The sequence below is a fragment of the Coregonus lavaretus genome (genome assembly GCF_964263955.1).
Source record: "Coregonus lavaretus genome assembly, chromosome: 22".
Lineage (NCBI taxonomy): Eukaryota > Metazoa > Chordata > Actinopteri > Salmoniformes > Salmonidae > Coregonus > Coregonus lavaretus.
The window spans coordinates 31,499,135-31,516,859 of record NC_140009.1 but is presented as its reverse complement, the minus strand read 5'-3'; the positions used below and the strand labels follow the sequence as shown (position 1 = coordinate 31,516,859).

The following is a 17,725-nucleotide window of genomic DNA, read 5'->3' as shown; positions in this document are numbered from 1 at the left end:
GCAGCCTACTAAACACCCTCTTAAATGCTACTCCACATCAGACACATGCATCCTTAAGAATTACTTAAATACATAGGGCCGGTTTCCCGGACCCAGATTACGGTAAACATATTCCTGGACTAAGAGGCATGTGGAGATTCTCCATTGAACATACTTTTAAGTCACTTTTAAGTCCAAGAGTAAGCTTAACCAGGTTAGAGGAGCCTACCAATAGGCCTAAAGTGGTGATGATATGAATATGTGATTGGTGTGTGGAATCTGAGCAGAGTCTGGTTAAAGTCAAGGGCCTTTGACAAGCGCTTCGGTGACATGCTGGAGAAAATACACTCCTCTACGTATTTATTTGGACAGTGAAGCTGACACTTTTAATATGGCTCTATTCTCTAGCATTTTGGATTTGAGATACAATTTTACATATCAGGCGACAGTTACAGAATGTTACTTTATTTGAGTATTTTCATACATCTGTTTTTCCATTTAGAAATGAGAGCACTTTATATGTCTAGTCCTCCCATTTGAAGGCGTCATAAGTATTTGGACAAAAATAATGACCCCAAAACATGCTAACCTCTCACAATTACCAATAACAGTATGATTTTATGCCTCTAAACTTCACTCATCATTATTCACAATTAATTAATGCTTATCCTTAATCACGGTAGCAACTATATTAATGTAGAATTGTTCAGAAACTTTCTATTTACAATAAAAGTGACAAAAAAGGCACAATACATTATTTACCATTCATTTCTATTGGTGGCACAACATAACCAAAACAAACTGCAAATGCATTCAAGGTTGATGTAGTCATTGCATGCCAGGAATATGGGACCAAATACTAAACTTGACTAAATGTAATACACTTATGATATCTTCAAATGGGGGGAGGACTAGATACATAAAGTGCATTCATTTCTAAACAGTAAAACATATGTATGAAAATACCCTGGTGACATTCTGTACTGTCGCCTCATATAAAACATTTGATCTCAAATCCAAAATGCTGGAGTATAGAGCCAAAGTAAAAGTTTTAGCTTCTCTGTCTAAATAAATACGTAGAGGAGTGTACATGTGTAGGGGAGTGTTTCAGATAAGGTGACACATTTAGTCGACAAACTCATTATTTTATCTGTATTCTTTTAAACAGACACGTAAAACACAAACAGAGAAACTCTGTTCAGAGTTATTTGCAATATGCAGACACATTCAAAATAATGATAAAAGCAAATAAATAAAAGGAACTGTCTTATAATTCTAGTACAATTTGATTAGCTGCAGTACATGGAAATAAAATGCCATGATAACAACATGAAGGACACATGGTTAGTGCTTTTATAAGCTTCATATTTTAAAAACAAAGATATTTAAAAAACTAAATACTGGCTTTACATAGGAGAAATGTTTAAGGACTTTTCTGCACATAAGTGTGTTTCATTTAAACAAATATTTACCACTTTAAAGCAGTCTCTGAAATCAGGACATTGCGAACAAAGCTGTTAAAATAATTCAAAACGAGGCCTTACTAAATTGCACATTTAAAAATATCAGTGGTATTTAAGTATAATAGTTCCTGTGCTAAACTTGTGCAGAGGTGCACCTTTATGATCTTGGTCTCCATTTGGTCTTCCGCTGGGCTAGATAGCTGTTCTTTCCACAGAAATATAATCTATGGGATTCTATTATATGATTTTTCTATGGGATTCTATTTCTATGGCAGCCTCTATTCCTCACAGGTAGGGGTACTGACTGAGCTTCCTCTGGCTGAGCTGGTAGGCTGCTGCGCTGGACCGGGGGACGGGGTAAGGCTGGGCCGCCAGCTGCTGGTGGTGGTACTGTCCCTGGGCATGAAGGAGCCCCAGGGAGGAGTAGGGCCCGCTGGGCCGGGTGTGTCGAGAAGAGCCCCCGGCTTGGAGCTGGTCCACGGCCTGGGAGACAGAGGCCAGGGCGGCAGAGGCAGGATAGGCGTACAAGTTAGGGGTAGAGGTGAAGATGGAGGCAGCTTCTTGCAGGCGGTAGGAGTGGGAGGAGACTGGAGGAGGGTAGGTGGGCTGACGACGCAAGGAGCTGCTGTTGCCTCCTGTTCTGTCTTGTGACGATGACATCACAGATTGCTGTACCTGGGGAGGAATATAATGGCACATTGTATTATGCTACTCGCATTTAGATACTTTCTGCCTCCGAGACTAAACTTGAAATAAAAAGAGGATAAACAAAAACAATAAGACATGACAACTGAGGTCAACCATATTGCTTTATACCTGACTCAGGTTGAGAGGTTGAGATCTGCTAGTTGTGGCCCCTCCTGCCCTGCTGGACTGCTGAGCTGTCCCCTTCTTGGACTTACCAGAGACATTAGCATGTTGATCTGAGAAACAAATACCACATACTTAGTGCTGAGAGAATAGTTTAGTGTGAGAAGTTGCAGGTGATGCACAAAAGTTCCCAAAACAACAAAGCTAGAGGCCGCCCCACCTTTACAATGGTAGGGGAAACACTAGCCTGGAGGTGTGTGCTAACCTGATTTGCGGGCCCCGCTCTCCCCAGGCTGACTCTTCACTGAGGGCAGGATGATGGCCAGGGACTTGGAGGTGGTCTGGGACGAGGAGGAGTTGGTGGCAAGGTGCTTGGGGCTCAGGGGACTGCTGATGGACGAGTCAGAGTCATGCGAGTCGTGGACCGTCACACAGCTGATCACATTGGCCCGCTGGTTAGCACCAGAGCTGTGACGGAAAAGAGAAAGAACACTCACATTTTCATTTCAGAACACAGATATTCATATTTTGCGTTCAACCCAACCCCTTGAGAGACACAAGACAAGGGGTTGAAAGCCAGGGTCATCCACAGTGCTGGTTTCAGCTACTCAATAAAACAGCAGTCTCTCTCATGAATTCACACATTAGGTGCTTTCATGAGAATACACAGGATGTGACCTCACCTGGCAGCAGGGAACTTCCTGTCATCCTCGTCCTCTGTGTCACTGTGGATGGTGATAATGCTGGCAGCAGGGCTGGGAGTATCGGAGATGACGATTGGATCACTACTGAAGGCAGGCAGAGGGGTATTGTAGACCACAGAGGCAGCTGGCTCCAGCGACAACACAGGCCTGCAAAGGGGCAACACTCCTTTTTAATGTAAAGCATACTGAGTTTCAATGTACTTTTAAAAAAAGTTTGCTTTGATTTGAAAGTGGTCAATCATAAAGCTCTCACTGATTCAAATAAATCACATACATGGTGAGGAAGGGAACCATACAGTATACAAGTGTATGAATGAATAAAGTGTGTATTTTGGGACATGGCCATTGGTTTGAAAGTTACCTGGCCCTACTGTCGGTATGTCGAGCCTTAGACCTTTTCCCCTGCTGGGATCTTGCTTGGGAGGGGGCCGTGGGTGCTTGACGCCCCAGTGCAAGGTCCTGCTGCGTGATGCCATCGTAATGGCTGCCATGACGACCCCTGGCATCACAACAAGTTGTAATTAGCTTTCCTAGCATATTGGAATCAGTACAACACAATGGCATAAGTGGGCAGTTATTATTTGAACCAACTAATGTCTCCACATACTGTAACCTAGATACAAGAAAATAGCATAAATATAAAATGGGCTTCCTCTGATTCCTCTAACTTTCTGCTGTTTGGTCAGTGATATGGCCTTAGTGACTGAGCCCAGAGGGACAGCACTGCAGGACTCACCTCCGATGTGAGGCCTGTTGTCCTGAGCGGTCTCCCCCAGAGAGGGGGGCTCCCATGGGAGAGTCAGGGACCAGTGTCTGGTTCTGGCTGGGGTTGTGAAGGGCCATGCCTGGCATCTGCTGCCATGTGGAGGGGATGAGGATCTGCTGGGTCCCTGCTGGCCAGCCCTGCTGTACACACACATGCACAGACAAAAACAAAAACAGACACTGTTGAACAGTCTGTTTTAAGGGAAATAGAAAAACGCTGTGCTAAATGTGAGTATGACAGTCAGACCACCACAGAATGCAGGTGCATGACGAGCACATGCAGTTTGTAGACAGACATGATTCGGTGTCTCCTACTGTCACACATGAAAAGATATAGGCATCCAGCATGCCCCCACTGAGTCAAGCTCAAATTCAGAAGAGAAAGATACAATGAAGAAGAAGAAAAAAAAAACATCCAATGACTGGTCTCTGTTCCCCGGACTTCCAAAGCATAACCTGAACAATAGTTACTGCTGAGGAGGGAAATAGGATTGAAATCAAAACACCATTAAAACGGGAACTCCAACTGGCAGGAAAAGAAAACGGTTCATGCTCTCAAGCCAAGCAGACATGCCCTGGAAGGTAGTCCTGTAGAACTGAGAAGGTCCATTCAAACACTGGTTTAAGACCTGGAACTCAGAGGAATATGTTAAGAGAAACATGACAGATAATCAAGGGGCAGCATCGAAGCTGGCATTTCTCGTGCCTGCTGCACAATTCCAAGACAAAGCAACGGCATTAATACTTTGAATCAACAGCAGGTTCCCAAGGTTGCAGTGATGAAGGGCAAATTTACAGCAAGACTTCCGGAAACTTCAGCTGTCCCTGTATCATAATGGAAGGGGAAGAGAAAGGGAGAGATGAGACGCTGCAAGCAAAAGCGCAGACTATAGTAAGCAGCAGCACATGCGTCCCATGCTCTGCACACCCCTGAAATGTGTCAGGGGGAGAAAGGGGTACAGGGGAGACAGGGGCAACAGGGGGTAGCAGGAGTGGTGTTGGTGCTTTACCAGCATGGTGGGGCTCTGATCCAGCAGGCTAGGCCTTCCAGCCCCACAGCCCAGGGGCAGCGAATACAGAGGGGCCATTCCTGCCACAGGGGCGTGCAGAGTGGCTACCATCAATGGATTGCAGGAGGCCTGGTGGGGAGGAGGTTTGAGGGAGGGGTGTAGGGGTTAGATAACTAGCCAGGGGGGACAGACCTGATCGCCACATCCTTTCACCAAAGTCTGAGATTGATTCCCAAAGAAAGGAGAGGACGTTAAACAGGTTTAACACGTTGTGAAGAATCCTGTCTTTATTCTGGTGAGATACACCCAAGTTATTCATTGGATTCCAAACATGGTGTCAGGTTGTGGGTTGGTGGTCATGCAGCACTCAGTCTTACTGTACCTGTGTGAGCATTCCAGGCTGGAGATGTAGAGGCTGAGTGGACTGGTTCTGGGGCACCATGGGAACAGAGTTATCCATCCTCACTGGGAACCCAGAGTGTTTACTGGACGTCTGGAGGCCTACGAAGAAATGAAGGAGGTAGATTAGTTAATGTAATGAATATACAGCTTTGCAGAAGCAGATTACAGACATTACAGCTAACTTAGGACAATTGGGCAACATCAACATTATGAAGTTCAGATCATCCTGTGTTAATACATCACATAAGGCTACAGCAACATGAATTACTGAAAGTTATCTCCCACATTACAACAGATTTACTTAGCTGCGACATTAATTTGGTCTTCATACAAGTGCAGCAAGAGAGGCAAACAAACTATTGTTATAACACTGTAACCCTGCTCCATACAGTTCCTTCTCTGCTCGGCTCACCCTGGATGGTGGGTGGGCAGACGATGAGAGTCTGCTGGAAGGGCTCAGCCTGGCCACACAGCTGGGTGGGTCTGGTCTGCAGAGGGACACTCTGCTGGGGGAGACCTGGGATGTTGATAGTAGCCTGCTGGTACAGGCCCGGCTGGTAGTTCAGCAGAGGGACGTTGCTGCTCACTGACAGTGACTGGCCACCGGTGGACGCCATCTGACATGGTGGGGATAACATGACATAACCAACCATTCATCACTATGTGTTGTGAAATGTCACACTTTATTTACGCGCTGAAAGGACATCCTGAGAAAGTCTGACAATACAAGGTATTAGCTTCTCACCTGGTTGTGCTGGTTGAGCTGGCTGCTAAATGTAACAGTGAGGTTTGTAGCTGCACTGGGGGTGTTGTTGCTAGAAAACAGATTCTTTCCACTCTCGAAAGCGCTGACCCTGCGCTTGCATATGTCCATGTTCTGGAAGCATGACTTCACACTGAAAAAGAAGAAGAATTATCAAGGCACTCTAAATGAGCAAGGTAAACAGAGGAGAGGCCTAAAAAAATAATAAAAGAGAAAAACAAGGATATTTGCAACGCTGTCGTAATCCTGGGCTATTGTGTGTAAGGGCTCTATGCCAAAAAATGTTATATTAAATCAAATAGAACTTAATTTAAAGGTTGAGTAAGTTAGAATGTTGTCCACAAATGTACCCACATTTCTATTAGCTGAAATCCAAGTCCATTAGCTGAAATCCAAGTCCATATTATGGCAAGAACAGCTCAAATAAGCAAATAGAAACGATTGAATAGAATTATTACTTTAAGACATCAAGATCAGTCAATACGGAAAATGACAAGAACTTTGAAAGTTTCTTCAAGTGCAGTCGCAAAAACCATCAAGCGCTATGATGAAACTGGCTCTCATGAGGACCACCACAGGAATGGAAGACCCAGAGTTACCTCTGCTGCAGAGGATATGTTCATTAGAGTTACCAGCCTCAGAAATTGCAGCCCAAATAAATGCTTCAGTGTTCAAGTAACAGACACATCTCAACATCAACTGTTCAGAGGAGACCGTGTGAATCATGCCTTCATGGTCAAATTGCTGCAAAGAAACCACTACTAAAGGACACCAATAAGAAGAAGAGAGTTGCTTGGACCAAGAAACATGAGCAATGGACATTAGACCGGTGGAAATGTGTCCCTTTGGTCTGATGAGTCCAAATGTGAGATTTCTGGTTCCAACCGCCGTGTCTTTGTGAGACGCAGAGTAGGTGAACGGACGATCTCTGCATAAGTATTTCCCACTGTAAAGCATGGAGGAGGAGGTGTGATGGTGTGGGGGTGCTTTGCTGGTGACACTGTCTGTGATTTATTCAAGGCACACTTAACCAGCATGGCTACCACAGCATTCTGCAGTGATATGCCATCCCATCTGGTTTGGGCTTAGTGGGACTATCATTCGTTTTTCAACAGGACATGACACAACACACCTCCAGGCTGTGTAAGGGCTATTTTACCAAGAAGGAGAGTGATGGAGTGCTGCATTAGATGACCTGGCCTCCACAATCCCCCGACTTCAACCCAATTGAGATGGTTTGGGATGAGTCGGACCGCAGAGTGAAGGAAAAGCAGCCAACAAGTGCTCAGCATACAGGTGGGGAGAACAAGTATTTGATACACTGCCGATTTTGCAGGTTTTCCTACTTACAAAGCATGTAGAGGTCTGTAATATTTATCATAGGTACACCTCAACTGTGAGAGACGGAATCTAAAACAAAAATCCAAAAAATCACATTGTATGATTTTTATGTAATTAATTTGCATTTTATTGCATGACATAGGTATTTGATACATCAGAAAAGCATAACTTAATATTTGGTACAGCAACCTTTGTTTGCAATTACAGAGATCATACGTTTCCTGTAGGTCTTGACCAGGTTTGCACACACTGCAGCAGGGATTTTGGCCCACTCCTCCATACAGACCTTCTCCAGATCCTTCAGGTTTCGGGGCTGTCGCTGGGCAATACGGACTTTCAGCTCCCTCCAAAGATTTTCTATTGGGATCAGGTCTGGAGACTGGCTAGGCCACTCCAGGACCTTGAGATGCTTCTTACGGAGCCACTCCTTAGTTGCCCTGGCTGTGTGTTTCGGGTCGTTGTCATGCTGGAAGACCCAGCCACGACCCATCTTCAATGCTCTTACTGAGGGAAGGAGGTTGTTGGCCAAGATCTCGCGATACATGGCCCCATCCATCCTCCCCTCAATACGGTGCAGTCGTCCTGTCCCCTTTGCAGAAAAGCATCCCCAAATAATTATGTTTCCACCTCCATGCTTCACTGTTGGGATGGTGTTCTTGGGGTTGTACTCATCCTTCTTCTTCCTCCAAACACGGCGAGTGGAGTTTAGACCAAAAAGCTCTATTTTTGTCTCATCAGACCACATGACCTTTTCCCATTCCTTCTCTGGATCATCCAGATGGTCATTGGCAAACTTCAGACGGGCCTGGACATGCGCTGGCTTGAGCAGGGGGACCTTGCGTGCGCTGCAGGATTTTAATCCATGACGGCGTAGTGTGTTACTAATGGTTTTCTTTGAGACTGTGGTCCCAGCTCTCTTCAGGTCATTGACCAGGTCCTGCCGTGTAGTTCTGGGCTGATCCCTCACCTTCCTCATGATCATTGATGCCCCACGAGGTGAGATTTTGCATGGAGCCCCAGACCGAGGGTGATTGACCGTCATCTTGAACTTCTTCCATTTTCTAATAATTGCGCCAACAGTTGTTGCCTTCTCACCAAGCTGTTTGCCTATTGTCCTGTAGCCCATCCCAGCCTTGTGCAGGTCTACAATTTTTATCCCTGATGTCCTTACACAGCTCTCTGGTCTTGGCCATTGTGGAGAGGTTGGAGTCTGTTTGATTGAGTGTGTGGACAGGTGTCTTTTATACAGGTAACGAGTTCAAACAGGTGCAGTTAATACAGGTAATGAGTGGAGAACAGGAGGGCTTCTTAAAGAAAAACTAACAGGTCTGTGAGAGACGGAATTCTTACTGGTTGGTAGGTGATCAAATACTTATGTCATGCAATAAAATGCAAATTAATTACTTAAAAATCATACAATGTAATTTTCTGGATTTTTGTTTTAGATTCCGTCTCTCACAGTTGAAGTGTACCTATGATAAAAATTACAGACCTCTACATGCTTTGTAAGTAGGAAAACCTGCAAAATCGGCAGTGTATCAAATACTTGTTCTCCCCACTGTATGTCATCTAAAGCAGAGAATAGCTAAACTCACATATTGTTTACATGTTGAGCTATACACTGAGTATACAAAACATTAAGGACACCTTCTCTTTCCATAGCATAGGCTGAGCAGGTGAAAGCTATGATCCCTTATTGATGTCACTTGTTAAATCCACTTCAAATCAGTGAAGATAAAGGGGAGGGGACGGGTTAAAGAAGGATTTTTAAGCCTTGAGACGATTGAGACATGGATTGTTTATGTGTGCCATTCAGAGGGTGTATGGACAAGACAAAAGATTGAAGTGCCTTTGAACAGGGTATGGTAGTAGGTGTCAGGCACAACGGTTTGCTTCAAGAACTGCAACGCTGTTGGGTTTTACACGCTCAACAGTTTCCCGTGTGTATCAAGAATAGCCCACCACCCAAAGGACATCCAGCCAACTTGACACAACTGTGGGAAGCATTGGAGTCAACATGGGCCAGCATCCCTGTGGAACGCTTTTGACACCTCGTATTTGTCCATGCCCCGACGAATTGAGGCTGTTCTGAGGGCAAAAGGGCGAGGGGGTACAACTCAATATTAGGAAGGTGTTCTTAATGTTTTATACACTCAGTGTATGTTCTCAACTGAAAATGATACCAGTTGACAATGTATATGACGCAAAGCATATACCAGATTTTGTGTCACACCCTGATCTGTTTCACCTGTCTTTGTGATTGTCTCCACCCACTCCAGGTGTCGCCCATCTTCCCCAATATCCCCAGTGTATTTATACCTGTGTTCTCTGTTTGTCTACCAGCGTTTTTCCCCTTGCTCCTGTCTTTCTCCAGTTCCTGTTTTCTAGTTTTCCCGGTTTTGACCATTCTGCCTGCCCTGACCCTGAGCCTGCCGTTCTGTACCTTGTCACACCACCCTGGATTATTAACCTCTGCCTGCCCTGACCCTAAGACTGCCTGCCGTTCTATACTTTTGGACTCTGATATGGATTACTGACCTCTGCCTGCCCTTGACCTGTCGTTTGCCTGCCCTCTGTTTTTGTAATACACTGCTCAAAAAAATAAAGGGAACACTTAAACAACACAATGTAACACCAAGTCAATCACACTTCTGTGAAATCAAACTGTCCACTTAGGAAGCAACACTGATTGACAATACATTTCACATACTGTTGTGCAAATGGAATAGACAACAGGTGGAAATTATAGGCAATTAGCAAGACACCCCCAATAAAGAAATGGTTCTGCAGGTGGTGACCACAGACCACTTCTCAGTTCCTATGCTTCCTGGCTGATGTTTTGGTCACTTTTGAATGCTGGCGGTGCTTTCACTCTAGTGGTAGCATGAGACGGAGTCTACAACCCACACAAGTGGCTCAGGTAGTGCAGCTCATCCAGGATGGCACATCAATGCGAGCTGTGGCAAGAAGGTTTGCTGTGTCTGTCAGCGTAGTGTCCAGAGCATGGAGGCGCCTCCAGGAGACAGGCCAGTACATCAGGAGACGTGGAGGAGGCTGTAGGAGGGCAACAACCCAGCAGCAGGACTGCTACCTCCGCCTTTGTGCAAGGAGGAGCACTTTCAGAGCCCTGCAAAATGACCTCCAGCAGGCCACAAATGTGCATGTGTCTGCTCAAACGGTCAGAAACAGACTCCATGAGGGTGGTATGAGGGCCCGACGTCCACAGGTGGGGGTTGTGCTTATAGCCCAACACCGTGCAGGATGTTTGGCATTTGCCAGAGAACACCAAGATTGGCAAATTCGCCACTGGCGCCCTGTGCTCTTCACAGATGAAAGCAGGTTCACACAGCACGTGACAGACGTGACAGAGTCTGGAGACGCCGTGGAGAACGTTCTGCTGCCTGCAACATCCTCCAGCATGACCGGTTTGGCGGTGGGTCAGTCATGGTGTGGGGTGGCATTTCTTTGGGGGGACGCACAGCCCTCAATGTGCTCGCCAGAGGTAGCATGATTGCAATTAGGTATCGATATGAGATCCTCAGACCCCTTGTGAGACCATATGCTGGTGCGGTTGGCCCTGGGTTCCTCCTAATGCAAGACAATGCTTGACCTCATGTGGCTGGAGTGTGTCAGCAGTTCCTGCAAGAGGAAGGCATTGATGCTATGGACCGCCCGTTCCCCAGACCTGAATCTAATTGAGCACATCTGGGACATCATGTCTCGCTCCATCCACCAACGCCACGTTGCACCACAGACTGTCCAGGAGTTGGCGGATGCTTTAGTCCAGGTCTGGGAGGAGATCCCTCAGGAGACCATCCGCCACCTCATCAGGAGCATGCCCAGTCGTTGTAGGGAGGTCATACAGGCACGTGGAGGCCACACACACTACTGAGCCTCATTGACTTGTTTTAAGGACATTACATCAAAGTTGGATCAGCCTGTAGTGTGGTTTTCCACTTTAATTTTGAGGGTGACGACAAATCCAGACCTCCATGGGTTGATAAATTTGATTTCCATTGATAATTTTTGTGTGATTTTGTTGTCAGCACATTCAACTATGTAAAGAAAAAAGTATTTAATAAGATTATTTCATTCATTCAGATCTAGGATGTGTTATTTTAGTGTTCCCTTTTTTGAGCAGTGTACATTTTTGTTGCTTCGACACTGTCAAACATCTGGGTCTTCTCCTGAAACTTGATATTTTGTACATGCCTTTTAAGTGCTAACATATACAATTTTGCGCATATCCAACCCTTGTAATTTAGGTACAGGATGAAAATAAGGAGATGACAATTAGACTACAGGAGATTAGCATTTCAGGTAACATTTTATGAGGTTCATTTTATTTCATTCATTCTAGCAATGTTTATCAAAATTATTGCAGTTCCCATAGATAGACAGCACATGGTTGCTCTAAGTATGTATCACTGACCCTGGATAAGATAGCGACTGGGCTAACACAGCTAACCTTTTAGGTCAATAATATGCTAGCTAGTTAGTTATACCTAGGTAGCTTACAAGGTTACATTTACATTTTAGTCATTTAGCAGACACTCTTATCCTGAGCGACTTACAGTTAGTGAGTGCATACATTTTCATACTGGCCCCCCGTGGGAAACGAACCCATTTGTACTCATCCTATAAATTGCATTTGAAATAAATGCCACAATACAATAGTCCTGACTATCCTCTACTTACTGTGAGCTGTGAGGGAAGTGCAGCAGGTGTGTCATGGTGACGAAGGGGTGGTTGAGGGTCTTCATGGGGGTGATGCGTTTGTCTGCGTCCAGCGTCAGCATCTTCTTTAGCAGATCAATAAACTCTCTCCGGTCAGCCTTCTCTGCCAGGACGTCAGTCCCCACCAGACTAGTCATGTTCACCTGCAACAGCAAACAGAAAGTTGGTTTCTCTGGCTAAGATTGTCTGCTAAATGACTAAAATGTAAACATTTAAATATTAAGTCTCCTCTGAAGAAATCAAATACATTTATGATATGAAACAAACCAATTTATAAGAATAATACAAAAACATTAAGATATCAATGACAGGAGTGAGGGATTTAATAGAATGAATGGTAACCTGTTCACCCTCACCTGCATCATATCATCCAAACAGTTGAAAATGTATTTCCTCGCCTCCTTTGACTTTATCCCCAGCTCTGCCTCATGCTCTGAAGGTGTCTACAGACAAAAACAAAATACAGCAGAAAACTATTACGTACAGTAGCACTTTACATTACTGCACAGAATAAGGGGGTAATAATATGGTAATAAAGTGGAAACTAGTTACAACTAGTAATAACATGCTACCAAAAATACTGTATAATATAGGCCTAGCTACACTCATGAATAAAATATGCACATATCAAAAACCCGGAGATGTTCTGTTGCCACATACTGTACCTTGAGCCTCCAGAGGGGGTAGCTGGAGTCAGGGCCTCTGTTGAAGAAGCGGCTGGTCTTTGTGCCTGCACTCAGGAGGTACTCAGCAGGCAGGCCCTGGGTCTGGGAAATGTACCGGATCTGATGCAGCCAAGGGAAACGCAAATCAGAGACAGGGCACAAACACACATTGTATTAAAGACAATACTGTATAAAATGCTAGATAAAATATAATACTGTATTACTACAAAATGAAAGAAACAAATACATGTCAATGATGGATGACAGTGTATTGTCTCACTGAAGGTAGAAGAGTTGCTGCTGACCTGACCATACTCTGAGGCACCAGGATAAAGAGGCCAACCCAAGAACAGTTCAGCAATGACACAGCCCAGAGACCACATGTCGATCGCTTCACAGAAGGGAAGGCCCAGGATGATCTCTGGCGCCCTGTAATAACACACACAAACCATTGGACATGTCCATAGTAGCACACTGAGCCTGCAATACATCCTCCATGGCTACTGGGACTTGTCCAGATTGTGCCCATAGAAATATAATTGCTAAAACTAGCATCCCCCATTTAAGTAAATTGCAGTGGTCTGAGGGGCTTTGCTTGTTCCAGTAATGATATTTCGATGCTTGTACCTCACCATGAGACAGTCAGACACTCACCGGTAGTAGCGGGACTGCAGGTAGGTGGAACACACTGCCTTGGAGACGTGGCTGGCAGAGCCGAAGTCGATGACCTTGACCCTGTAGGGCTGTCTGAGAGGATCTACCAGCATGATGTTCTCTGGCTTCAGGTCAGCATGGATCAGACCTAGGCTCTTCAGCTTCATCAGGGCCGTGGCCACCTGATGACACACGAGGCAGTGTAAAATATACACTCCCCTACGTATTTATTTGGACAGTGAAGCTAAAACTTTTAATTTGGCTCTATACTCCAGCATCTTGGATTTGAGATCAAATGTTTTATATGAGGCACAGTACAGAATGTCACCTTTTATTTGAGCGTATTTTCATACATATCTGTTTAACCGTTTAGAATTGAATGCACTTTATATATCTAGTACCCCCATTTGAAGGTGTCATACGTATTTGGACAAATTCACTTATAGTGTATTACATTTAGTCAAAAGTTTAGTATTTGGTCCCATATTCCTATCTTGCAATGACTACATCAAGCTTGTGCCTACAAACTTGTGGATGCTTTTGCTGTTTGTTTTGGTTGTGTTTCAGATTATGTTGTGCCCAATAGAAATGAAAAGTAAATAATGCAGTGTCATTTCAGAGTCACATATTGTAAATAACAATACAATGTATTTCTGAACACTTCTACATTAATGTGGATGCTACCATGATTATGGATGAATTGCAAATGCATACAACAAGTTTGTAGAGTCACAAGCTTGATGTAGTCATTTCGTGCTAGGAATATGGGACCATATACTAAACTTCTGACTAAATATAATACACTATAAGTGAACTTGTCCAAATACTTATGACACCTTCAAATGGGGGGATTAGATACATAAAGTGCATTCATTTTTAGACAGTAAAACAGATATGAAAATATCCTCAAAATAAATGAGTGACATTCTGTACTGGAGTATAGAGCCAAATTAAAAGTTGTAGCTTCACTGTCCAAATAATTAGATAGGAGAGTCTATATATTATGTATGTGGCTGTACGATATGTGTATGATATGGGTAACGTGCAATATATGTATTGTGTATCAGTGTATGTGTCTAGTGGGTAATGCAAAATGTATTGTGTTATTTTGCATACAGTCAGCAGTACTGAAAAAGTGTTCAAGACTATTTTCCCCATATGGATAATAAAGCATATGTTGTACTGTATCATACCTGCTGCAGCACAGGCCGGATGGACTTGAGTAGCAGCGGACTGAACTTGCTGTGTTTCAGGAAGTCATAGAGGTTCTGCTCCAGCATCTCAAACACCAGGCAGGTGTGGTTCTTGTGTTGGAAACACTCGTAGGAACGCACAAAGTTGAACTCGTCAGCATTCTCAGTGCTCAGTCTGCTCAGGATACTCACCTGGAGAGTGGAGAAGGGCAGATAGATGTTACATTATTATTATTTCTCCTCCCCAAACTTTTACAAAATGTAAGTATGCATGGTATTGTTACAATTGACAAATTCAATTGAAGCTCTGACCAGATATCCTTATTGATTTGGTTCAAGCTTACAAGAAAGTCACTTTTGCTTAGTGATACAACACTAACCTCAATTTGACCTTGCCGGACATATGAGGGATGATTCTTCAAGATCTTGATGGCCACAATCTCATTAGTGCCACGCTTCCAGCATTTAGCCACCTGACCAAATGTACCTCTCCCTAGAAACTCCAGCACCTCATAACTGTTGGTCACAGAGCACAGGATCTCATGCTGCACTAGCTGGTAGTCCCCTTCACTGTGAGAGTTACTACTCTTAGTGGTGGAGGTGGAATGTGCTATGGACTGGGCTGTGGTGGTTCCCCCACCAGCGGCTGTGCGGTTGGAGAGCACAGGGGCAGAGAGCTCCTCCAGGATCTGAACACTGTCACTGCTGTCCACCTCCTCACTCTTCCTCTTCACGCTGTTACCGTACTGCTTTTGGTATAGGTCGCCTGGCTGGGAGGAGTATGCAGCATCTTTGACAAGGCAACTGGTGGAGGAGGAGGAAGATGAAGAGGAAGGGGGTCCTCGGACGCTGCCGGTGCTGTCTGCCGCCCGTACGACCGTCAGCTCCCGGGAGCCTGCCCCCGTTGATGGATATCCCCGGTTGGAGTTGGAGAAGTTGTAAGCTGGGTTGAAACTTGATGCAGAGGGGGAGGATGTGTTTCCATTGCCCTGGCTGGAGACCTGCTGCTGGTAGTAACTGTTGTTGTTGTTGTCTCCCACCTGGCTGTTCACATCCCACACACTGTTCTCTACCTTCAGTTTCTTGGAGCGAGTGTAGGCGCTGGAGGAGATTGAGGGAGAGGAGAACACCTGGAGCTCGGAAGCCATGTCTACACAAAATGGGAGGCAAATAGAGATGATTGCATTTTTACATTTAAGTCATTTAGCAGACGCTCTTATCCAGAGCAACTTACAGTAGTGAGTGCATTCATTTTTAATACTGGTCCCCCGTGGGAATCGAACCCACAACTCTGGCGTTGCAAGCGTCATGCTCTACCAACTGAGCCACACGGTGAAATCACCATAAAGTGACAGCTGGTGTTAACTCGCTAGTTGTCTTTCATTGTTGATATAGATCAAACAGTTGAAATCAATTTAAATTAATCAGCTTGACAACTCATACCAAGTGAGCTACATTTGCAAAACTGTAGCGTATCATCATTGTCCTGCTAGCGGCGTCAGCCATGTTATTGCGGAACAAAGCAGCAGCCAGGCAGCTTAGGAGAAAGCTAACGTTATAGCTAGCTAGCTGTTAGTGAAAACTGGTTGTCAACAACCGGAAAATAACATAATGCAAAACCTGTCACCTGTGTTTGGTTTAGTCCTGCAGTTCCGATCGTTTTCCCAAAATAGCAGGCCACATTGTTTTTGGTCCAATGAAGTGCTAGCTAGCTGCAGCTACCGCGAGCTTCACGCAGAAGATCTCCCCTCGAGATCTCTCCTCTGACGCGACATCATAATAACATTAGCTATGGAGATATCACACGACATCATATAATTTGGAGGTACCTAGCTAGCTAGAAAATGACAAACTGACTCCAAAAACAGCAGGACAGACCATGATCCATCACTAGTATTATTATGCCAGCAGCACAAATGATGACGTCACTATGTATGGTAATGACGAAACCTTCAAAATACAAGCCAACATTTTTTAGAGACCAAATCAAATCAAATCAAATCTTTCTCTAAATATTTGCCAAAGCACGAGGTGTCGCCTTTGTTACACGCTGCGCACATGCTCTGATGTTCCTCAGGTGTCCATCTTTTGTATGTGCGTAAAGCAATTTACATGTCGGTTCTACTTCAAACCTTTCAGACCGTCAGTATGGTTGAAATTATGGATTACGAGGTCAAATCATGAGGTCAGTGATCTTCAGGTTGGAAAGTCGTTGCTCTAGAAAGAGGCCCGAGTTCTCGAGTTTGAGTTGGATGACTGTTCAAATAGATTTTCCCAGTCGGAGCTCAAATTTTTCAGAATTCCCAATTATTGTGAACGCACTAAAGTCGGAAGTCGGTTCCCAGTTCTGAGTTCCTAATTGTTTTGAACGCGGCATATATCCCTCACACTCCTCGCAGGTCGAGTAATAATAATAACAACAAAGTCATGCCGGTGATGTGACAGCGTGGGAGGATGTGCCAGGGTTCATATAAAACCTTAGGTCAGACCTTGTCTCTTATTTCGATTTGCAAAGGTACACTACATGAAATCATGGGCATTAATATGGAGTTGGTCCCCCCTTTGCTGCTATAACAGCCTCCACTCTTCTGGGAAGGCTTTCCACTAGATGTTGGAACATTGCTGCGGGGACTTGCTTCCATTCAGCCACAAGAGCATTAGTGAGGTCGGGCACGGATGTTGGGCGATTAGGCCTGGCTCCCAGTCGGCGTTCCAATTCATCCCAAAGGTGTTCGATGGAGTTGAGGTCAGGGCTCTGTGCAGGCCATTCAAGTTTTTCCACACCGATCTCGACAAACCATTTCTGTATGGACCTTGCTTTGTGCACACGGGCATTGTCATGCTGAAACAGGTTGTTAGCCTAGCCAGCTATATAATGTGAGATTCAAACTGCCTCCCCCAGGCATCTCTCTCCCCTGGTATTACTAGCATGCTACAAGGTAGCTAGTTTACCAACTCAACCTAGCTGCCAGTGTGTGTTGTCAGCTTGGCTTACCAAACAACGGCCATTTGTGCGGGTTTCGCATAAATAAGCCTAAATTGAAAAAACAAGCAGCCCCTGACATACTGGGCATCATACTCCTTAGACCCATGGTGATGACCCTCTCACAAAGGTACAGGCTGCAGTTCTGACGCCAACCCCCACCATTCTCAGGGGTAAGAATGACCTCAGTCACAGACCCCCTGAAAGCTTGCACCCTCAGCCATGAGATTACATCTCTCCTGGAGAAGGGCGCGAT

The 17,725-nt window shown here is 44.8% G+C and overlaps 1 protein-coding gene across 1 annotated transcript; it reads right to left on the bottom strand.

Moving 5' to 3' along the window:
• Positions 1-1,311: 1,311 nt before the first annotated feature.
• LOC311149985 (homeodomain-interacting protein kinase 1-like) lies at positions 1,312-16,195 on the bottom strand. The gene is made up of 18 exons (XM_084187208.1): positions 16,114-16,195; positions 14,867-15,636; positions 14,487-14,678; positions 13,294-13,475; positions 12,945-13,068; positions 12,640-12,759; positions 12,331-12,417; positions 11,936-12,117; positions 5,879-6,029; positions 5,546-5,750; positions 5,114-5,232; positions 4,732-4,860; positions 3,693-3,862; positions 3,318-3,455; positions 2,936-3,103; positions 2,518-2,720; positions 2,259-2,365; positions 1,312-2,117 (listed from the first exon to the last, which is right to left on the bottom strand). Exons 2-18 carry the CDS (start codon positions 15,632-15,634, stop codon positions 1,728-1,730), a joined length of 3,435 nt encoding a protein of 1,144 aa, XP_084043334.1. The 5' UTR covers positions 15,635-15,636; positions 16,114-16,195; the 3' UTR covers positions 1,312-1,727.
• Positions 16,196-17,725: the final 1,530 nt, after the last annotated feature.

Excerpts from the sequence above, each read along its gene's own strand:
- LOC311149985 (XM_084187208.1), bottom strand. The coding sequence starts at position 15,634 with ATGGCTTCCGAGCTCCAGGTGTTCTCCTCTCCCTCAATCTCCTCCAGC. Across the intron at positions 13,476-14,486 it reads TCCGGCCTGTGCTGCAGCAG|GTGGCCACGGCCCTGATGAA; the intron begins GTATGATACAGT and ends GTGTGTCATCAG. Across the intron at positions 13,069-13,293 it reads CTGCAGTCCCGCTACTACCG|GGCGCCAGAGATCATCCTGG; the intron begins GTGAGTGTCTGA and ends GTGTTATTACAG.